Genomic DNA, 23,987 nt, shown 5'->3' on the forward strand with positions numbered 1-23,987 from the left:
CTACCAGGCAAAGGACAGGTGACCCTCACTGTTAACACATGCGCTCACTTATTGAGCCTACATACAGGAGATAAATCCTCACTACAAAACCTCTCTTTGAAAAGTAAACCTAGTCGCCTAGAGACCTCAATTGGTGTACAACTAGAGAGAACTAAGAAGCAAGTAGTAAAAGACTCAACGTCAAGTACTAGGCAGGGAGACCCGGGAACCAAAAGCTTCCCAAGCCCCTGTCTCGAGAATCCTCCGTCATAACTACTCAAGAGGATTTGCTAGAGGCACGAAAGTGCGTAGTTCCCTAACAAAATTAGAGAGTAATACAAACCTAGGAATCCCAAAGCAACGAAATATACTAGTAACTAAAAACAGTAAAATAAAATAAATCATCTTGAACCCCGAGTAAAACCCCAGGCCCAAGATACTTCAGGTCCAGACCAGGCCCATCACCGGATTAGGGCTCAAGAGCTCCAGCCACTGAGCCCGGCCCACGAAATGTGCTGCACAGACAGCCCAACCACCACCATCGTGCTTCCAATCCCATCACGTTGTTGCTTGCAGATCCCAACCTCCGGCGAAGTCACGTCGTCGATCAGCACCGGAAACTGCCCTCCACTGCACGCACCGAAGCCCGTCCATCCCTGCTCGTCGCCCTCATCCGCTGAAAGCACTGAGATCGATCCATGAGCCTCCAACGATTTCATGGCTAGATCCGAATGGATCAAACCATAGAAACCACCAGAACAGATACGTAGCCCAGCCACAAACCCAACGATAGCAGCGAGATCCAAAACGGATCCGATCAGGCTCCACCCTCTGCCGCGTACCTTCTGCCTGTGTCGACACTGCCGCCAGCCAAAGCCATGGCCTAAGGAGCCCATACAGCCCCAACCGTCGCTAGCTCACATCGTCAACCCATCCGGCCGCACTCGACGACCGCCGGCGAGGCCAGAAGACATCGTCAGCGTCGAGGCGCAGCCGGACAGGCACAGTCGGCAACTTTTCTCTCAAAGTTCTCTCTAGGTTTTCCTCCGAGTTTCTAGGTTCTAATATTGTTGCTTATATCACATCCAGGATTTGATGGGTACTCCTTTTTGTGTTTTATACGAGATTTTAGACCATATAAAAAGAATTTGGCTTCTTAAATGGACCGCATGCGAAAAAAAATGGATGTATATAATGATTTTTTTTTTAAATAAATCTTCTCATAGATTTTCATTGATTATAAAATCAAGCCAGAATGACTATTACATACTCTTCCGCTTCCATCTATAGACAGACATGCAAGAAGTTGTGGTGGTATTTAGGGATAGCTCCACTCATTAGACTTCTATTGCTCACTTACTAAAGTAAGCTTAGTAAACTATGAACCAGACAATGTTGTCAACGCTTAATAATAGACTAAATTTCAACAAAAAAAAACTAAATTTTTTTTCTTCCCCTTAGAGCTAGAGCTAGGAGATTTGCAAGGATAAGTTAACTGCAACACTTCTTCAACAGCACACTTCTTAGCTTTCATATTCTTGTTCTTAGATCCCTTAGGGTTGTAGCTCTCAACCTCAGAAGAATGATTTAACTTTGGTAACCCATCCACCACCTTAAAAGCAAATAACAAAAAACAGAGCCCAAAGGCTAAACCCTAGCTGCAACATGGGCCCGTGAAAGAACCCAAAACTTCTTTGCTCACTTGGGCCAAACCCTAGAGACATCGGGCACCCCAAGTTCTATGAGCATCCAAGCCCTTTGGAACCTAGACACCGGTGGCAAGAACTAGGACCTGCATTGCAGTTCTTCGCCGCTCCCTTCCTCAGCCAGGTCGTAGGGTGAGCCACGGTAGTGCTGCCGCAAACTAGCGCTAGCACTGCACCTCCATTTGTCGCAAGGCCCATCAACTTGGGCACCTTGACGCAGCTTTGGGTCACCATCATCTCTGACGTCATCTGCAACTTTGTAACTCCCCAGCAAAGCAACAATAGTCCTCATTGCCATCGAGCCTCCTCCCTCCAAAACCGGTTAGTACTAAATTGACCAAAAACGCATCTCTCACTACAGCTTACATCCCTTTTAATTAGACTGTTAAGCCGAGTCCGTCGTGACTTGGTTTTCCAGCGATCTAGATCGGCCTTAGCAGACCCACCCCCATAAAATATGTGGAGGTTGGTATAAAGGACTTGTTTGGTCAGAGTTAGATTGATGGCCTCGGTGGAGTGGGTAATGGTGGTGCTGAAGTCGCTGGCGGAATAGATGGTGTTGCCATTAGCTTTGGCATCGTCAGCCACATACGATCCTTACTGACGGATAATCGGACGACTATCAAGGTCATTATAGATGCCAGCGCATAGCCCACTCTTATGAAGCGCGCGTGATAATAGTGATGGCTGCCATCACTTGGTGAAGTAAATGGTAGTTGATAGTGAAATGCAGCGGTGCAACGGCTAGGGTTTAGGAGAGCAGAACCTATTAAAATTCTCCATTGTTTAGATCAATTGGTTGTATCTAGATATTAGAAAGAAATAATAATGAATTAATACCTAAGAAAAACCCACAAACGGATGATATATAACTTTATAATACACTACTATTTTCCGGTTTCCTACCAATCGTATCTTGTATGGAACCAGTCTCACCCGAGAATTACATGCTTAGTTTAGTTAGTTATACTCCATCAAAGTCAACAAAACAACCAAGACTATCACACATCACATGACAAGATTTACCGAGGCAACCAATCAAATAAAACCAATACCAGCAGTTAGTAAAACCAAAATAATTTAGTCAATTAGTGTACAATTGAGGGAGATGCAGAAGTAGACGAGCACCTTTTCCTAAATTCCACCTTCAATTACAACTGGGCTCTTCACCTCTGGCAGCAGCTTCAACTTGGTTCAAACATTTTGGAGATTTCCTTAAGCATCATGGTGCTCACATATTAGCTCCCCCAAATCTGATAGTCAAGAGTCAGAAAGAGCAAGTATCAAGCATTTCATTCACTCAAAATAAAAAACAGTTACGCAATCTATTTTCTCACTTCAAACTAATACCATCAAAATAAAGGGTAAAAGGACAAGCTTACACTGTTGTCTGTTGTTTTACTTTCAACAAATAAATGGTTGTTTAGGCAAAAAAATGAGGAACAATTATCACTATGATGCTATTCTGAAGGAAAACGGGGGGAAAAAAACAAAGAAAGTGGATATGCCCCAAATGGCCAAGATTATAGAAAATTCTACCAAGCACCAGATAATGTACATAGTAGTGATTGCACAAGAGAAGTTAAATTCAATACACACCAAAATGTCAGAATCATTCAAAATCGTGATGGTAATTGTTTTCATATCAGAAGTAAAGACTAACAATCAGGTGATTAGAATTTGACACTTGGGAAATCAACAAATGTGGGTAACTTAACCGAAACCACTCCACAGATCACTGAATTAGAATACAAACTTTGTAGTGTCAAGAGTTACGTTCCATTACATAACAATATAGTAGCGTTCTGCTCAACTCCACAAAGATAAAAAAAATTATCCAGTCTACGTTCTTCTAGTTGAGAGATATTGAGGCCACTGCCAAAGGCCTCCAATTGTTCCAAAGTGCCAAGTCATTAAACTTTTAGGCACAAATACATATGTCCTCGGACACAGTTCCTTTTAGTACAGAAAAGTAACAAAACCAAACTTCTATTGCAGCATTGCTTTTGCAATTTGCTTATCCTCTAAATTCGCAAAAGCAACTTTCAAATAACTAAAACTGCACAATCAGAAAAAAATAACACAAACTCTGTGAGACTTAGTACTGGATTTGTTCATAACTCAGCAATTCTGAAAAGGTTTCCAAAAGTGTTTGGAGACGTTTTACCATTTGAATCAATATAAATTTGGTAAGATAACTAAAATTCCAAAAAAAAAAAGTATCAGAAGTGGAAAATAGATTCAGTATACCAATGAGTTTCCAGAAACCGTGACAAACTAAGAACAAGATTAAAAGGCATTTCAATTCCAACTTCTAAGTTCAAATCCATTGATTCAAATATAGTTTTGATCAGCAAAATAAAAAATAAATGAATCATACATGTCAGATTCCCAAGAATTATGGGTGAAGAATGAAGAAAGCATGCTTAGCTTAGCTTTCCAGCAAATATGCTTATTGTCTACAAGAATGTGAAGAAGAAAAGTCACACAAAGCTGGAAGCTGAAGACAGTGGGTATGTCACAAAATGGCATAAGAATAGGCAATAATACCAGTGCATAGTATCTAAAAAGTTCAGTTACAGCAAAATAATCAAAGACAAAGAAGAGCACTATTATGACCTTAATTTTTTTTTTTTTGTCAAGGGTCAAACTTAGTTTATATTACTTCAGTAATATAATGATAGTCAATCATATCGACAGAAAGAGCAAATGAAAACTCACAGTGTTGATCTTAGATGTCTGCAATACCACAGGTGACTGGTGAAACTAAAGTCTCCCTGTAAATGACTGCATTAAATTTCCATTTGTAGTGGGTCCTAACAACATTCCTAAATGTCTGTTCCTTGAAGCTATATAATACCAAGGACTAAAAATCACATGTCTGGACGATCAAACCTTCACCATTCTCTAATATGCACAGAAGCATCAAGAGTGAGAATCAAGAATCTTCACGTAAAATATCTAAAGAACCAACTTCAGTCCACGATTCCTAGACCCTATATTCCTTCATTATCCATATTCTAAACCTGAAGATCTCATTGTGTAGAAAGTCATATGTATATACCCCAAAACAATCTCCAGGAATAAAGCTGTATCTACTACCAGCCTGGGAGGGCAACATAAGCATCTCCTGAAACTTTTCCTCCGCTAAATCAAAAGAGATAGTCCTTAAAGCTGGTGGACGAAAATCATTGAATATGGCCTCTGCCCAATGCAGAGCACCATTTAACAAGCACCCTGGCCCTACCAAGCGAAAGTAACCAAGACCCTCATGGGTCCTCCATGAACCCGATTTTAAACTAAAGACCAGAACCACGGTTTCCTCAGAACCCGCAACTCTAAAACTGTATCCTCTGACATTTTGCTATTGGGCGCCAATTTTGGGCCTATTCTCAGTTTTCCAACAATTTTGACGACACTATTATTGGACTTAAAACTAAACATAGTCCAATTTCATTAAAGAATTTCATTCATCTCATCTATCAGCATTCTAATTTAATGACACGTTTACTTATTTGGAATGAAAAATAATCATGAATCGGAGACAACTAGAATGGGAGAAAAAAGAAATAGGTCTTGATTCAGGAAGCTTTGATTCCTAAACTCATCTCCCCCTTCGTAATCAAATTCCTGAATATTCAGGAATCGATTCCTGACAAAGAGATGGAACCTACACCCATTCCGATTCCTTTGTGTGCTAGTAAACAGATGAATAATTTTACTTTGAAGTCATTTTGATTCCTTTATGAGTTAGTAAACTCAATAATATTTTTACCCCGTAATCATTCCCTCCATTTTTATTCTTATTCCAAGTAAGTAAACGTGCCTTGAATGAAGAGAAAATAGATGAAAAGAGTAAAACCTTGGAATGGTAAACCTCAATGGATTAATAAAGACGAGAAATCTAATTGTTACTACAATATTCATAAACAAAAACATGTAATCCTGTACATATCTATGTTTCGCAGAAGTACAATATATATATATGGAGAGATGAGTGACTGCTTTCACTTGAGAACTCATTTTCAAGTGGAGACAGAATTCTCTCCACCCTCTTGCCGAGTCCCAACTTGAGTTCCAACTAGGATGCTGAACTTCATATTTCTGTTTTTCTGAAAGTAGTGCGGCTCGCCTTTTCTTCAACTACATCTGTCTGGATGCCTGCAGCTTATTAAAGAGAAGTACCTCTGTCTGGATTTAATCTCACCTACTGGGTGCCCATCCACCGCAAAACACTCACCTCCAAATCTCCAATGCATTTGACTCTAACTCAATATATCTGTGAGGAGTTTTACAAACTACTTATAAAAACACGCATGCACATCATCAAATGAATAATTGAATTTACAATCGCCTAATAAATTAAAACACGATACGTACAGATTCGTTTATTCTATCGTGATAAATTTTTTCCGCCATTCCCGCAACTCCCGTTTTTTAGCCCTTGCACAATAGTGGCGCCAATTTGCTTGTATGGAAGATACTGCCAAACGCTTCCAATGCTCTCCATGCTCCAACTGAAAACCCTCCAAGTAATGGAGCTGATCTGGCCTTCTAAAATGCCACCAGAATTTAGCAATAACATTCTTCAAGTCCTTAGCCCTGATAGCAAATGCTTCAACTTTTGTTTGAGACTTGACTATTCTGGTAGAGACGGGTAACTCTGAAAATGGGGTAGATTTCAGTGCCCAGCTTAGTAGTTCTTCTCCGTATAAATTGCCTTTCCCAAGGCACTTGGTGTTTGAATAACCAGTACTTGTTTCACTTATAGTGGTATAGGACCATGCAGTGCCTTGGGTGATGAAGAGCATCTTCTCTAATGGTTCCCCCTCCTGAAGAATATAGTTGTCTTCGGCATATATCACTGGCTTAAGATGTGCACAAATTGCATTCAACACTTTCTCGTCCATGTCTTCAAATAATGGCACCTGCAATATTAGGTACATACAGAAAGCCTCGTTAATTATGGCCAAGCCTAGCGAGGTATATTCAACAAAAATGGAAAAGGGTGATTGTAGTTGGACCTCCAAATTTGCTATTTAGACCTACCATACTTAGTACACCTCTAATTTACTTTTTATAATACTTGAAAAGCTAAGTAGACCTCCTTATTTTTACCAAAACGCCCTTATGAGATACAACAATTTGTTATTCTGCTTTTTTATCTCTATCGTCAACCACGAGAAGAAAAATTAATCAAAAACACATTACTCTCTTATGAGTAGGTCTCTCCTGCACCAAAATTAATCAGATAATTGGTTCTCGATCCTAATATGTTGTTGGAACCCCTTTGAATTTGCTAAAAGAAGGATTTCAAGGGTATTGGGTTGGAAGATCGATAATAACTATATCATAATATTCAATTAATTTAGTTTAAGAAAATTTCAAATCAGATTGTTTTGAATTTACCTTTGTAATAAATGATGGGCCATGTATATAAATTATTATTTTTACTTAATTGTTTTGAGTAAATTATAAAACTATATAGGCAATATAAGGAAATATCGGGAAAAAAAATTAATTAAATGTTATATTTGGTTGGAGGAGATAAGAAGAGTATTTATTTATTTACTTACATAATTTTTCATTTTTCTCTCTTGTCCTTATTTGTCTTTTCATATAAGTTGACAAAGTCAATTAATAAGTGAAATAAATTGGAGGTCCAAATATCAAATTTGGAGGTCAAACTAGAATCACTCAATGGAAAATGAACATTTAAATATTAAGAAAAAATTACTGAGCTTAGGAGTTGATTAGGATATAGTTGGCACAAGATTTATGAGCAAAAATGTTTGTTTTTGGGATTGAGAAGCAAACCCTAATTTCCCAATTTGGGCCTCTACCTTGAACCATACCTTAGCGAGATTTCCTCATCCAGCGGCACCACATCATCAGTGTTGGTCTTTTTATTTTTTATTTTTTTGAAATAGGGCCAGTACGCTTGCCCTTAAGTCTTGAACATTAATGAAACCAGAGAATACATGGGGGGGGGGGGGGGGGGGGGGACAATATGCCTAAACCCCAAAAACCAATGAGCATTGAGAGAACATCCTGAGTTAATAACAGGAGTCTCAACTAAACATATATATATATATATATATATATATATATTCTAACAAGTACCAATTAGCGAAGAGTGCACTTCTGGCTACTTTATTCACTTTACATTTGTGGCAACACACCGGAAAGATTTCGCTCACGCGGAGCAATAATTTGCTATTACTTTCAGCTTTCTCACTATGTTGCCACCGGAAAAACAATCTGGTAGCACTTACTTTCATCCTGCTACTGAGAGGTTGCGACGTTTTGATGAAGTAAGAAACTCGCCGCCTAACTAGAGATGACAAGGCACACAAGGTGCGTAATCCAGGACAAAGCCCACGTCGCTCAACCACAATAGGGTAGGGACTTATTGCCGGCATAAAGCCACATCCTACAAATAAAAATTAATAAACTAAAACATGAGAATTAAAAATAGACCCAAGGCCCAATCTTAAAGCCCCGACCCAATCACTTCCAAGGAATTGGCCAGCCCAGCATCTCAGTGAGAAAACACCAGTCCACCACCCAGGCCCAACGTAGCATCAACACCGTCGCCCCCTACACAGCGACGCTGACCCTGCTGCCATCTCCACTGCACCACCTACACCAGCACACCACCATCGAGTTAAGGCCCCGATCGCCATCACACAACCTTCGCAACCAAACCATAGCAAATCTGGGTTTTTCAACCAAACCATAGCAAATCTGGGTTGAAAAACCTAGATTGCAATTCTTAGAGATCGGGGTCGAAGCAAAGGACCGATCGATCCCCATGCCGCCACCCAGGTTGCCAGTCCTACGACCTAATCTTGAACCGCCCCTGATGCACTTACACCTTGAAATGCAACAGCGCCCTGAGGTGCCCACCACCGATGCAGCGCCGCCCAGGTATGGTATCTCACTGCATCTGCAGTCTTCTGCCAATAGCCGGATCCAATCCTACGAAAGATCCTCATCACAGCAACAGACAACCTGTCCGGTTGCACTCACCACCCTCCAAAGAGGCCAGAAGCCTGCCTCGGCACGGTGAGCCACCGGACGAGCACAAAGGAGAATACGAAAACCCTAGGTTTTTTCAGAGGCGCGTGGAGTGTATTCTATAGCTTTGTTAAAATCATCATTGAATATATTCTTTCTTGTTCGTCAGTGTTAGTCTTTGGCCACACTAATGATGTGCGGTTCTTCCTGCAGGAGATGATTATTTTCTATTGCATGCTTAGGCTTTCTGTGATTTTCAAGCTTGGAGGTTGTGGCAAAAGGGTCGATGTCGAGTTCCAGTGTGCAGCTCTAAGGTTATGGAGGTCGCAAGCACAGATTCAAAGGACGGGTTTTGAATTGGGGTGAGTTTGGTTGCTTGATCCCAATTTATTTGAGCATCAGCCACGGCATTTGTGAGCCCCGGAAAAATGTGTCAAGCTTAGAGAAGATCGTGCGATAAATTATTCAACGATCTCGATAATCATCCAAATGCTTGAGAATATTTTCGAAAATTTTCATAAGGTAAAATCCTCGATTTAGGAGTTGGATAATAAAGCACACATCACGACGAGTTTGTGGGAATTTTCCGGTTACCCAAGCTATTTATAGCGATTTTCCTAAGTGGTGGAATTTTAGAAAAATAAATTAAAGAAATAGGATTTTCTGCGGTGCAATCCTAGCCGTTGATCTACCCACCGGTTCATCCTAGCCCTTGAAATAGAGTGGAATTTAGGGTATTTATACCCCTTGATAAGATGAAGGCTCTAGATTGCTCTAGAGCAACCAACAAGCTCGAGTTCTCTAGGCCCGAGAGAGAGAAACCCGACGTCCTGCAAGGCAATCCGGCCATAACTCCGGCGTCCGGCCACCGATCGACGACGCAAGACCACCAATCTCTTCCTCTCGTCGTCGCCGTCACGCCTTTGGCCTAAGATCGTCCATGCACTCGATGAGAAAGAAGAATCGAAGGTGAGCATGTCCGACTGCTCTGGCGAGTTTCTACAAATTCCGGCGACCGATTGGGCTGTATGTGGTATGAAAATCTCTCTTGTTGTCATGCTCTACAAGTTTGTGTAATTAGTTTTTCAATTTGATCAAATTTTGACAAATCGATTTCTGGGTTGTTTCGGGTTCGGCGTCGTTGCTACAGCCAGCGACCTTTCTGGCTCTCCTTGGCTTGGTCTCGGCCTCGACTGCAACTGTAGGCAAGATATTGGGCAGCTTTTTGGGTAGATTACGTCAACATCCTCAATCCCTCAGCTACCTAGTTTCGGCATGTGGTTTGGCTTGATTGCAGTGGGATTTTGAAGGTATATTTCAAACCTCGAATCAAGTTTTGATCTTGGTTTGGTTCTTGGAAGATAGGGAACTGAGTTTGGTTTGGTATGGTGAGATGAAATCTCTATCTGATATCGATTGTGTTAAGTTGGTTTACTGATGGCTTTTGGAGTTTATGCTCGAATTAGGAATTAAGTTTGGAGGAGTTGATTGTTTGTATGTGTTATGAATAGTGTTGTGGTTGAATTCGTATTACCCTGGTTGTGTGTTTAAGTTTATTAAGTTGTTGAGAGTTGATAATCTGGTATTGCGATCTTGAAGTGGATAATTGGTGAACTTGATGTTTTGTTATGGTTTATAAGGTAAATTGTCAAGGAAATGGTTGTGAAGAGTGAACTTGGTCACATGTGATTTTGGGTGTCCTTAGTAGTTTGGACACACCTTGTGTGAAAGGGTAATAAGTAAAGAAATGAAAATAGTATATTGGGTGGCCTTAGTAAATTTCGGGTACGCCTAATATGTTTGAAATTAAGTCGTTGCTTGATTTACTTTGACATAGTCGTAATTGGTCGATATTGTAATTTCAAGTAAATGTTCGGTAATTTGGGACCAGTATCGATTGATCAAACGTTGGTCAATCCTAGTCAAACTAGGAAAGGTTAGTAAAACTTGGTCAACTCCTGGTCAAACCAGGAAAAGTTGGTTGTACGATTCATTAATGGTCGAGATTTCAATTATTAGTTAAATGAGATATTAACGGTCGAAATGTCAGAATCTAGGACTCCAGTTACCTGTGGAACGGAAGGTTCGTGACTCTCGGAGTACGTGAAAGAAAGCATCGAAATCCAGGTAGGGATTCAGGACTCTCCTCGGTTAGTGATTTTCTTATATATCGTTATTAAATGATGCATGTTAGTTGGTATGGTTTGGGTTAAGTTAAAATGCAATGCATACTAACCAAACCATGTGAGAAATGTGATAGCTTGAGAGCGAAGAGGGCACTAACTTCCCGGGGTTCGATCTCCTAAACCTCCGGAGGGTTAGCTACACCGGTCGGACAGTGAGAGATCGTAAAGACGACCTGGTTTCTTGTGTGTAGCTAGGTAGCGGACGCTCTCGCTACGCTTACCTGGTTGATAAATTATTTGAGGTAAGGTCTTGTAGTGGGTCTATGGGACCAGCCATCAGGTAAGATTCAACGCGCGTGTTCATTTAAGTATCCTGCATCGATTTTCGAGTCAGAAAGCATTATTAAAAAGTTTGTCGTTGATTGAAATATTTGGTTTAAGCATGTTTTCATACTGGGGCCCTAAAGATTTATTATTTGGTTTTAAATCTAGTCGAGGTAGAGTTTCTGTTGAGCAGCGAGGACGAAAGCTCACCCCTACAACAGTGTGGATGCAGGTATTGTGCACTGGTGACTGGACAAAAGTGGACGGAGCTGGGTGTGCGGAATAAGTCTGGTAAACCATTGTTTGGACTTTGTTCTACATTATTTTTCTCGAACTTCGTGTTCTGAAACTTGTTGATAGTTAGCTTGTGTCAACTTTGGTTCTCATTCCTTAAAGTTCGTATCCTTTATGTGAACATTCATTCAAGTTCAGGACTAATGAAATGATTTTTAGCAACTCATGGATTTTCACCTCAGAAATATTTGCAGCTTCCGCTGTGTTTATACAAAAAGTTTTTCAAATAAATTGCCTAGCGGCTCTCTGATAGGAGCACAATGTGCGACGATATTAATAAGTATATGCCCCATTTTAGCCTTGTTTCTCCCGTAAGTTTCGTGTTTTGAGTCATCGAGTCATTTTAAGAGTCTTGTAGAGTGTTTGGAGTGAAATAGGCAGAAAACGCAAAATTCATGAAGAATCCTAGCTGGATCAGGATTCCTCACCATCATGCTAATCTGTGGGCCGTAAGAGAGAATTTATGGGAGTATTTTTCTGAAATTAAATTGTTTTAATTTCTTTTATTTTCTCTAAAAGAATTTAATTTTGTGCCCTTTATTAAATCAGGTTGACCAAGCAATGAAGAAGCGAAATAAAGAGAAAGACGTTTTCAGTTGGAGAATAAAGGAGAAAGATGTTTCAGCTTGGAAATTAAAGGAATTACCCCATTATGAGAGGAGTTAAGGCCTTAAAGGAGATGTTTCAGCTAGAAAATTAAAGGAATTATGATGCAATCCCATCCGTCCAATGATGAAGGGTATGATAGACAAAAGCCAACTAATGCTCCCCTATAAATAGGGAACGCCTAGAACAGAATTTGCATCACTTCCTGGCCAAAAACTTTTCTGAGACTCTGCCCAATTCACTCCTTAAACTTCCATCACCTACAAGACCGTGACCACCATCCATCCATCAATCTACGAAGCTCTTAGGCGCTGAGTCAATGACGCTCCACCACCATAGCAGAGATGAGTTCATCACCTTGTTGCCAAGCCGCTGAGGAAAGCTTCAAAGTGTAACTATGACTCTACTTATAATTTTTGTTTCGGTTTTGTGTGTTTGGATTTGCGAGTTGTGTAATTGGAGACATGAAATTTTCAGAATATTTTTATTAATATTTTTGAGATTTTCAGTTTATTATTGAGTTTATTTCGAGAATTCTTTTATGATGCATATTACAATCTTGTGCCCTTTTATGTGTTTAGGTAATTTTCAGAGTTAGGTTAATAAGTTTGCATGCTAGAATAACGGTGAGAGTTCTTGTGTGTTTGCTTAATTTGCCAAGAGCAATTGTTCTTTGTTAAGACGCTGAGTTAAACAAGTAGTAATTAGTTCTAACGGGTGGTAAAAATCATGCTTTAATGATTAAATGATTCTGGAAATTACGTGTTAAATTCTATGTGTAATGGTTAATTTGCACGTGTGAGTTGATTCGAGGCTTAGATAATACTACTAGTTAAGAGAACTACGTTGAGTGTTTTTGAAAATTAGTAGTATTAGGCTTGGTAAGGACTTTTCCGATCCAATCCTACATTAGAACGAATCAGATAAATGGATTGATCCACTGAGACTTTTCATTTGGGCTCTTATCTAGGCATTTAAGATGGGCACATTTTTGTAGCATGTTGAAATGGATTTTCTATTTTTACACTTAGTAATTTTCGAGTGGTATTGGTCTAGGTTAGGGAAGTCGATCATTGTATATAGGTTTATTTGTTTCATTTTTATTTTAAGTAGATTAGGAACCAAATTTCAAAACCCCCCATTTTATTCTTTTATTTGTTAATTGACCTTTTTGTGTAGGTGTACCCTACAATCCCCGGACTGAATGATCCATGCTTATCCTATACTGACAACTACATTTTCCAGGGTTAAATTGTGAGGCTATTTCAGTCGCATCACTCTCTAGGATGTAAGCCGAGCGTTTGGTTTATGTTTTAGGGACTTGCGGCACTGTAACGAGCTTAAGCTGGTGAGGTGCAGCTTGGGGCGTTACAGCATTAATGAGAGTTGATGGTGGCTTGGGATCCGTATCTGGTTGGATTAGGGTCTGTTTGGTGGTGATGTCAATCGAGGTGGTGGCCGGTGTTCCTTGATTAGTGGTGGTGGTCGCCGCGATGGAAGTGGCAGCGGTCGCGATTGTAGGAAGTGCGCGCACCTACCTTGCAAAGGAGTTAGAGCCTGAGTTTGAGCTAGGCCAACTTCTGTTAGGCCTTGGGCTAAGCTTTTACTTTTGGGCATTAGGATTGCTTTTATGTTTAGTTTTTTTTTTTTCCCCTTCTTTTCCAAAAAATCCCTACCTTGTTTGGGGAAGCTAGCTAGCGGATTTAGTCTAGCTCTAAACACTTAGGTTGCTTTCTTATGTTCTTGTTGTTAGTAGATTAAGCGAGATTTGATGTCGAATCGATGGCAGTGTCCTATATTCATTTATGTTTCATATTTGCTTTAATTACTTGTCACTCTAGCAGTAGAAGCGTATGTAATGTGCCATTCTGGCATGAGAATTATAAATGGCAAATAAAGATGTTCATTGTTTCAAAAAAAAGAGTTATAAGTAAAATTATCAGAAGTTTTGAAAATTGAAGAAATTACTAATGAAATAATAAATGACAAATTTTTAAAATTAAAATATTAAATTCACAAAACAAAAAACCTATAATAAATTGCCCAAATTTTTTTTTAAAAAAAGAAATGTGGATTTCATTAACTCATGCTAAGATGACCAATACATATCCTTCTACTGCCTTCGATCAAGAAGTTGTAGTAACAGAACTACTGTGGTACATAAAAACAGACCATCTATATTTGAACTAACTGCTGACTTATTTAAAAATGAGCCTATAAACTATCAAGAATTGTAAGACATAGGATATAGGCCCCCTACCACACCTACCTATATTTTTCCTTGCCCTTCAAGCTAGAGCTAGGAGGGTTGCCTGAGTACAGTGCGCTCAGGACCTCTTCAGCAGACACCTTATTGGCTAATATCTACAAATCGTCGGTGAAAAGAGAAGGCACCCTAGCACTCCATCATGAAATGGGCCTATAGATCCAAAGTTTCCAATTTGGGGTCCAAAAACTCAAAGCCTAATTAATACTGGTCCAAACTTTGCCAAACCCCAAAAACCATAGCCTCCATTTTGCTCTGGACACCTTGAAAAAAGCCCATACTTTGATTCCGGAGGCCGGACCGGCAACATGCAATTGCACCACCGGCATCGGTACTGTTATAAGCTTGGTCACAACTGCAAACGGAAGCAATAGTGTCCAAATTTGTTTCAAGTGTGACCCATTGATATGCGCATCGCCGTATTCATCTACAATCCTGATCGGTGACAATATCTCCCTAGCTTTCCATGGCACCGGTCCCGATTTTCACCTCTTGAACGGAGCCTAATATGTGATGCCCCGGAAATTCGTATTTATTTTCCGGAAATTCGTATGAGAAAGTTATGGCCATTGGAAGAAATTTCCATTTTGGTATAAATAGAAGTTTCCCGAAGGAGAAACTTACTATTTTCATAATTTCCTTTTTCTTTCCGGAAACTATTTCCTTTCTCTCTCTTCTCTCTCGTTCGCACCTTCAGAATCAAAATTATCCGGCTGACCCGAACCGAACCCGGACGATCCGACCCGACTTTTCCGGCGAACTGCGGCGGTCTCCGGCGACGAAACTTTCCAGATAGGATCGTCTCCTCCGTCTGGTCGTCCCTCTGGTGTCCTCTAGCGCCGATTCTCCTCCACGGCGGCACTGCAAGGCGGTGCAGGTTGGTGTTTTCGGACCCGGTCGGAAATCCTTGTTCCGACGTCGGTGAGGCTTCAAGTCTTCTTGGTTGAGCTCAGAGCAGCCTCGTTGATCGATCCTTGGTGGTTGTTTGGATCGATTCACGTGAAACTTCGATCAACTCAGTTGGGATTACTGTTCACGGCTTGTGAGGTAGTTTTCGATCCCTTAAGCTTGTTTTCTGACTTCGAGCTAGTTATGAGAATTCACAAGCATGCTTAGATGAAGAACTTTGATGTTGGGAGTTTTGTGAAATAATGAGTTTTTGGCAGGCGGCGGTGCACCACCGTCTGTGGTGGCGTTCCGGCCACTTAAGGAACTGTTTTTGGTATTATATATGTTCTACTCGTTGATACGAGCGTTTTGATATATAATATGCAAGTTTTGGAGTTCGTTTGGAATTGTTATGATTTTTGCAGTTTCATACCGATCGATTATTCTGTCCGTGAGGATTTGAGCGTCCGATCAACTTGTGGTTTGGTCACATCGATCGTGGACGTATTCCAGAGACCTTGGGAGGTCTCGGATGTGGTTTTGCCTCGATTGGCGCCACTTTGGGGGTTTTAGTTCAAAACAGGGGGTTTCGGACTTAAATTAGTTATGAATCGTTACTGATTTGAGATCATTGGTGATTAGGTGCTTCTAAGGTGAATTGGACGAGTTGTTGGTGATAGTGTTAGTTCGGTTCTGTATAGAAGACGCAGCGGGAATCTGAGGTGAGTAATCTCACGAAGTTCATTCACGAACGGGCTTACCTTTATCTTTTGAGAGTTATTTAGTTAACTGCAAACTATAGTTGGTATTAGTAGGCATTCCTGAGCGGATGACTACGTATATATATATATTTACGTGAAATATATGTGTTTTGGTGGTTTGTGGATTTTGAAACAATATGCATGAAATGATGCTTTTTATTGTTTTGGGTTGTGGCTTTTGGAAAACAAATGATTGTGGAAATGTTAATTTCGATTTGTTTTGAAAAGCGTTGAGATTTGTGTATTTGAGGAACATTTTAGTTCGCGGGTGATTTATTTAAATATGGGTCGTTACCGGGAGTAATTGATAGGGATCAATTACGGGGAATCTTTCATTTTAGATTCGTGTAACATTTTGGGTCCACTGTGACTCCTTTAATGTTTTGGTATTTATACCGCGGGTGCAAAGACTTACGAGTTGAGGATCGTGGGTGGGAAAATCGGGACTTCGCGCCTTTGGCCGGGTTAGTGAATACGATCAGTTAGAGCTCTAGTCTGTCCGCCGCGTTTGTTTATTCATTTAAACGTGTGAGTTTATCTCGTGATTTGAGTGAGTTTATCTCGTGCTTTGTTTATTGATTTAAACGTGATTTGAGTGAGTTTATCTCGTGCTTTGTTTATTGATTTCAACGTGATTTGAGTGAGTTTATCTCGTGCTTTGTTTATTGATTTAAACGTGATTCGTGTGAGTTATTCTCGTGATTGGTGTGAGTTGTGTGTGGTTTGAGTTACTCATACGGGCTTGCAAAATCTTACCGGGTTTGTTGTGTGGCAACCCGGTGCACCATTCAAACGGTGTAGGGGTTAATCCTGCAGGTCAGGAAAATCGTGGGTGAAGTTGGGGTTGCATACTTGCAGCTAAACAGTAGGAAGCAAATTTTGTGACTTTACAGTTATTTGGACTTCCGTTGTAGTGAGCTCTGAGGAGCATTTACGTTTTATCTTGTTGTTGACAATTTAATTCGTAAGCTTGTGTAATATATAACTCTATGGAGCGAGTGTATATTAACTTTGAGGGTTCAGGGCATCAATTTGTGTGTAAGTTAAGGGAAAAAGATTCCAAGTATTTTGTATTGATGACTGAACGTTCACGCATGTATAATTATGGGATTATATATATTGATTTTCATGTGTGTAAAATCAGGGGCGTGACACAATAGTTCCTGAAGGTCCACACCAGCGTATCACCATCAAAGCCCTTCTTGTTATGGAAGGGCATCCAAGCCGAGTTCTTGTAAAAGCAGATGTCTTTCCACCCCCGCTTGTTTTACGAAGATGAGATGGAGTCACTAGGCCAGAAGATGGAGTAGACAGGAGCACGACAATTCGGATCGAATGAGAGAGAAGCACAAAGCCGCACCGCCTTCTCTATCGAACTCATCTAGAATTGGGCATGGGTTTCAGCCCACAATAATCTGGGCACTAAGGCCACCCAAACAACTAACAATTCTTGCAACTTCGGCGAAGAGGACCTGTCTAACGACTTTGGCAAGCATGTAGTGCCTCTCAACCTTGACGACAACACGTGAAGGGCATGGTCCTTCTTCGCGTTTACCGAGAGCATCTTTGCAACTTTGATGCTCCACCTTTGCGCAACAGTGCAGCCCAAATGCGCCTTGGTCCACCGGACATAAGCATTCACCCAAGCTGGATTAGAGAAGTAGAAAGGCTTATCCACCTCAGGTAGGACTAGGCATCTCGCTGGTTCAACGCGACCAGAGCTGCTGTGTTTGTCGCCGCAGCAACATACGAGCTGGGTTAGGGTGAGCGCACAGAGGAGCGTCGTTAGGGAGAGGCTAGGGTTTGCTATTAGAAAAACTCGGGAAATTTGTTTATAGTTTGTTTTTTGCGTTAATGAATTACCCAATTAAGAGTATGCTAACATTAGGTAAGTACAGTATCTATTTAGTTTTTTTTTTTTTTTTTTTTTTTAAATCAGAAGTGTAAATTAGACCTGTGGGAAAGTATAAAAAAAACATGCATAAGACACGTTAATTATGTACTCTATGATGTGGATTGGTTGTAGATTGGTAAGAAATAAGAATGAGTTTTAGCCAATACATGATTATAGACAAATTTATATATAAGTTTCTCTAATTTTTTATTTATATATTTATTTTGCTAATATTATTATATCCCTAATTTATAAAATTAGTTAAATTATATTCTAAGGTATAGTTATTAAATTTTCTCAACCTTAATTAGTTAAACTAAAAGTTATAATGTTCTCAACCTTTAATAGTTATTAAATTTAATGGACAACATTTAGAGTATAATTTTAACTATAATTTAGGTGGCCAAAAATCCACTCCTTATAAAATTATTCTAAAGTAAAAAGATGTTATTGGATTTTGGACAAAGTCGAAAGACAAACTCATTTGTTTTAGAGCATTTTTAGCAATGCGTCTGCATCAATGCAAAATAGTCATTTTTAAGTTCACTTTTAGTCAAAATAGTTAAAAAGTTATATTGGCTATACGTCTGCATTAATGCTCTCTATTTTAGTTAGTTTTGAATCTATATTATTTTTTAAATAAAGATTAAATGGTTTAAATGTATTTATAAATTACATAAAATAACTTTAAAAAAATGTCTTAAGTTATAGAGAGTCTCATATGTTCGCTCTCTATATTTAGGAGCGAGATAGCTAAGAATTATAATGGTGGGTGTATGCGTGTATCTTCCAGCCTACAAATTCTTTAAAAAAAAAAAAAAAAAGAATAACTTACTTTCTTTAACGCAGTTAAGCGGAGATGGCTCAAGATACATCGTCTCTGCCTCAAGGGAAGAATAGATAGGACATTCTCCACATCAACATCTTTGTTTTCTTGAAGTTTTCGTTGTACGTTTTCGATGATCACCGTCTTCAGAGTTTTCACTGTTTGGCCCACAACCACGTCCAAATCCTTGGGGAGGTCATTTTTATATAGCCATAGGTCTATTTCTGGGCTGATCAATTGCATCTTCTGTCTGAGTTTAAGCTCATCCGACCTTATTGTGTCCAACCGCACGCTTAAAGTCTATTCCATGTATAACAAGTAGGTTCAGTACATGGTTATTATTTATTACATATATATTATAATATTTATACTATTATAAATTTATCATGGGCACACGTTTTGTCTGCCGTACCTAGTTTTTCTTTTTTACTTTAATAACCTTCAATTACCAAACAATTATTGTTATAACTATCAAGGATAAAATGGTTAAAATACTATAAAACAATTAATAAAAATAAAAACTCTTATTCTCATACCACACTCATCAGGTCGGTAACATTTCCAGAGTACTTTATACAATTATACAAGCGCGCGTAAGTATAATTGAATTAGTATAAGAAATGCTACTATATAATGAGCAAATTATGTTTGGCTCGATCCCAACACTGAGATTAATCTACATTATCCTTGAATTAACATAAAACAATGAAATAGTGTATACGTAACTAGCTAGGGGGTGGATCAATGAGTCTTTTAACTTATAGTCAAGAACTCAAGATTATACTCTAATTATTGTGTATTAGATTAGACAGTTATTAATGGCTGAGGTATATCATGATTTTCTATTCTTTCCTTTTTTTCAAATTTGTTTTACTCCTAAACAATATATATATATATATAGTCGTCATTGATCCACCCCGTGTAGGGGCTCTGTATAACTATTATATTCAACGTTTAACTACTATATCAAACATTACATCATGTAGTTTATAACTTTATATGTTATACATTTATGTTCTTCATACAGCAAATAAACATATATACTAAAAGATGAAGGCAGGAATATATAAATTGAAAAAAAAAAAAAAAAACAAAATCTTTAAGATTTGGCACAAATGTTTACCTGCAAAGTTGCACTAAGATATATTAAAAAAAGCATCATGCCACTCAAAAATATGAAAACAGCGAAGATGTTTTCCCATTGGCTGCTACTAGGCTCGAGGTTTGAACCTAAAGAACTGCAAAATGAAATATATGGACTATTAAGTTAATTTAGACACAGTATCTGAAAAATATCTGAAAATGCATTTTCCAGATTGGTCTTTGAAAACATCTCTTCTTGTCATTGTCAAAACAAAAACAAAAAAACAAAAAAAAACTACAACTAATAAATCCTCCAACTGTTCGCTGCTCACCCAAAAAAAAGTAAAATAAAATAAAATAAAATCCGCCAATTATTGTAATTCTATATTAAATTGTAAGTAAATTTTTCGTGTTTGACATGCATATTAGCCTATTTGGTTGTTCCATAATCCGTATGAAAGCCGAAATGAAGTTATATAAAGATAAGTTACATATACAAACCTCAGATTGCGCAGACCCCACCAAAAACATTGCAATAATTTTTGTGAAAAATTTGTCGACCCCATCATACCAGACTGAACGGCACCAAGAAATACACCGAAATCGAAAAGTAGTGATTTATTTGAGGGATTTATAGGACATAAAATATCCAGATTCGTGATATTTCTAGTCCCATTGTCATCACAGTCAAAACTACTAACGTTACATCCATCTTCACTTCTACAACCATGTTCCCAGCAAGCTATCTCTCGTTGAATTGCAAAGAAATACCATATGGCTCCAAGTATCTGAAAGATGAATGAGATATACAGGTAACTAACTTCACAAGTAATTTTTTTTTTTTTTTTTGGACAACCTGTGCTAATCAAATTGTGAACACAATGAAGGAGAAAAATGGCCCACGTACAAAGCAGCAAGTTCAAATGAAAATAAAATAAAAATAAAATAAATAATAATAATAATGACGACGACGACGATGATGCTAGGAGCTAGGCCATGGTAAACTTTTATCATGTTGTATACATACAACAATTGATCTTCACGAATTAGACTGAGGACCTATTATAAATGGAAGACTTAAAACTTTTTTTTTGGATAACATGTTTAACTTTTTAGCAACTCTACCAACCTCAAGTGACTCTTTACATCAGCTTTTAGCTACATGACTCTCAAATATAAAAAGCATGATGAAGCTCTTTATTTTATTTTATTTTTTGTTAATTTAAAACATTCACTCTCAATTGTTTTATGTAATTTTTAAATAAGCTTAAAATCTTTATTCAAAAAATGAAATAAATTTAAAATTAGATAAAATGAAGAGAATGATACTGACGTATTTTTAAAAGGCTAGTCTTATGTTTTGGACCAATGTGTTTTTGTTATATATATATATATATATATGTATGTATGTATGTATGTATGTATGGATCTTATAGATACATCATTGATGTAAGAAAATTATATCCCACTACCATAGTCATGTACATATTTTTTTTTGGTACAACATGTACATTTTTTTTTTTATCAAATAAACAACTGATATACAACAACTACTTTATTGTGAGTCGAATTCACAACCTCCCATTTATAAATGAGAGACTTATACCACTATTGCTAAATATGCTCTTATACTAAATTACTAATAGACCAATATGTGAAAAGGTTATATATATATATATATATATATATATATATAGAGGGCCCTTCCACTAAGGGATCTCTTTTTTTTTTTTGTCTTTTCTAGGGATAGACATTAGACAAACTTTTTTATTACATTTCGGCATCTCAACCGTTCAGTTTTTAGGTGATAATGTGTAGATCATTTCTGCAAATTTTCAGCCAAATCGGTGATCATTAAGATATCAAACTAGATTAAAGCAATGGACGAACCAAATCTGTCAAACCTGAACCGTTCATATTATAATTTTAAATCGCAGTTTTGAATGCCTTAACAATAATCGATTTGGCTAAAAATTTACAGAAGTGATTTGCACATTAGGACCTAAAATCTGAACGGTTGAGATGTCAAAATATGATTGAAAAGTTGGTCTAATGCCCTATCCCTAGAAAATATTAAAAAAAAAGGATTCCTCACTAGAAGGGCCCTATATATATATATATATATATATATATATATATATATATATATATATATATATATAACCTTTCCACTAAGAGATCCTTTTTTTTTTTTTTTTTTTTTTCAGTCATTTTAAGAAATCCTTTGTGGGACTCATTTTGTGATCATATATCGGCATCTCGACCGTTCAATTGTTAGCACTCCATGAATATATCACTTCTGCAAATTTTCAGTCAAGTTGATGACCGTTAACGTATTGAATTAGATTGAATTAATGGACGAACTAAATCTGTCCAACCTAAACCATTCATGCTTATAATTGCAAATCACAGTTATGATCGCTTTAACGGTTATCAATTTGACTTAAAATTTGCATACATGATCTACTCATATAGACCTAAAAACTGAACGGTGGAGATGTAGATATGTGATTGAAAAGTTGGTATGATAATCGATCCCTTAAAATGACCAGAAAAAAACATCCCTCACTAGAAGGACCATATATATAAAATAAAAAGTGTAAATTTCACTCCATAAATTAAGATAAGACTTAAGACTTACATGACCAGAAAGGATGAAAGGGAGGAAGTTGAATACAGCTTGAATCCATATTCCTATCCTAGTTTGTATGTTAAGAGATGTGCCAGATAGATAGATGCGAATGACTCGTGGAACATATTGGAGGAGAACAAGAGCGTTCAGAAACATTCTTGTGAAGGATGCTGAGCCCCTCATGATTTTTGAAAAGAAAATGAATATTACAACCTGAACACATTACAATCGGTTCAAGTCAGCAGTTAAATTTAATTATCAAGTATATATGTGCATGACAGAGATTGAATCAATCATACAAGTTAAGAGATATGACTTTCTTAAGTACCTGTGGAAGAGGAAGAACAGCAGCAATGTCAGTTACTATACAGGACAGAAAAATCCTCTTAGCTGATTTCACTCTTTTGAAACGAAATGTCTGACCATTTGTTGATATCTCGAGTGTGGCATTAAGTCTGTCGATTTGGATAAGGATGTCGACTAAATAAAAAAGATCTGTGATGGAACGTAAAATAGTAGTTGCTATTTTCAACTTCTTGTCCAATCTTAGGCACTTAGCATCCTCATTAGTAACGGGAGTGTAAAAGAACAAAGGATCAAATAACACAGCAAACACACATGATATTAGAAATATCTTATTCCAATATGGAAGGAGAGGAGCAAGATGTTCCTGCGTTATTGACCATCTACGACGTCTTCGTCTACCGTCCTCGTGATCGGGTGTTGTTGGTCTCCCTTCGTCTATTAAATCCCAACCGAATCTTAGGGCCTCTGGTGTATTGAAATCATAACCTATTCCTGGAGTTATACTGTACAAGAAACAACAAATTATTATTATTATTATTTTTATAAAAATTAAATAAAAATTTTGAACGCACGCAGCTACACTTTCATATTCTCTCTCCCTGTGAACGCAATCCGCATGCAGTACTACTGGTTACAGAATCGCAGAAACTAACCTCAAATCGATTATTGAATCATCGTAATAAGGTACTTGGCGGCTATTCATCTTGTTTGTGATATAGAAATATCGATCCTCAGAAGTCCGAACTATTACAAGACCCAAGGAGCTATTGTGAAAATAATCTCACTCCTCCTGCAAGTTAGTAAAGAATTATGTGCCAAAAGAAAAAATGGAGAAAGAAATTGAATGAATCTACCAAATCCTTTAAATTTGGAACCAAATCAGAGAGACACTTACTACAACTGATCCAATTCAGTTTCCAGTACGCGTGTTTCATCGTTAAAGAGAGTTTTGCCCCGTCACTTTCTCTACTGATCAATGTGCTTTTGTGACTGATCCAAATATTATTTTGGACCCGGTGTGAACATAAGTTGGATTTTTTTATCAAAGCACCAAAACAAAGGTGAGTGCGTCTTTACCAAATCACCAAAGCCTCTCCACTTTAACCCATAAAATAATACCAAAACCCAGATTTTTTTTAAAGTATCATTAACTTGTTATCGAAAAAAAAAACGTATCTTTAACTTTTTAGTATCTTTTTTAAAAGTATCTTTAACTTCTTATTGAAAAAAAATATATCTTTAACTTTTTAGTATCTTTTTCAAAAGTATATTTAAC

The 23,987-nt window shown here is 38.0% G+C and overlaps 1 protein-coding gene and 1 long non-coding RNA gene across 3 annotated transcripts; both read right to left on the reverse strand.

Moving 5' to 3' along the window:
- Nucleotides 1-2,706: 2,706 nt before the first annotated feature.
- Nucleotides 2,707-4,667, reverse strand: LOC121051023. Its single transcript, XR_005804832.1, has 2 exons — nt 4,407-4,667; nt 2,707-2,938 (listed from the first exon to the last, which is right to left on the reverse strand). It is a non-coding gene; the product is annotated as an uncharacterized LOC121051023 (long non-coding RNA).
- Nucleotides 4,668-5,553: 886 nt separating this feature from the next.
- Nucleotides 5,554-23,747, reverse strand: LOC112188529 (cyclic nucleotide-gated ion channel 1). 2 transcript variants are annotated; one of them, XM_024327668.2, is made up of 9 exons: nt 23,607-23,747; nt 23,365-23,501; nt 22,734-23,214; nt 22,415-22,618; nt 20,275-20,561; nt 19,814-19,928; nt 18,700-18,990; nt 6,066-6,613; nt 5,554-5,964 (listed from the first exon to the last, which is right to left on the reverse strand). In XM_024327668.2, exons 2-8 carry the CDS (start codon nt 23,412-23,414, stop codon nt 6,074-6,076), a joined length of 1,968 nt encoding a protein of 655 aa, XP_024183436.1. In that variant the 5' UTR covers nt 23,415-23,501; nt 23,607-23,747; the 3' UTR covers nt 5,554-5,964; nt 6,066-6,073. The 2 variants fall into 2 exon arrangements, with proteins under 2 accessions (XP_024183436.1, XP_024183427.1); XM_024327659.2 differs by having other exon boundaries at nt 5,554-6,613.
- Nucleotides 23,748-23,987: the final 240 nt, after the last annotated feature.

This window comes from Rosa chinensis, chromosome 1 (assembly GCF_002994745.2).
Source record: "Rosa chinensis cultivar Old Blush chromosome 1, RchiOBHm-V2, whole genome shotgun sequence".
In the NCBI taxonomy this organism is placed as follows: Eukaryota; Viridiplantae; Streptophyta; class Magnoliopsida; order Rosales; family Rosaceae; genus Rosa; species Rosa chinensis.

What these genes read in the sequence shown, in the direction of transcription:
- LOC112188529 (XM_024327668.2), bottom strand. Translation starts at nt 23,414, where the DNA reads ATGAATAGCCGCCAAGTACCTTATTACGATGATTCAATAATCGATTTG. An exon ending in CTGTTCTTCCTCTTCCACAG is followed by an intron (nt 22,619 to 22,733) that starts GTACTTAAGAAA and finishes TAATGTGTTCAG; the next exon opens with GTTGTAATATTCATTTTCTT. An exon ending in CTTTCATCCTTTCTGGTCAT is followed by an intron (nt 20,562 to 22,414) that starts GTAAGTCTTAAG and finishes TTCATCTTTCAG; the next exon opens with ATACTTGGAGCCATATGGTA.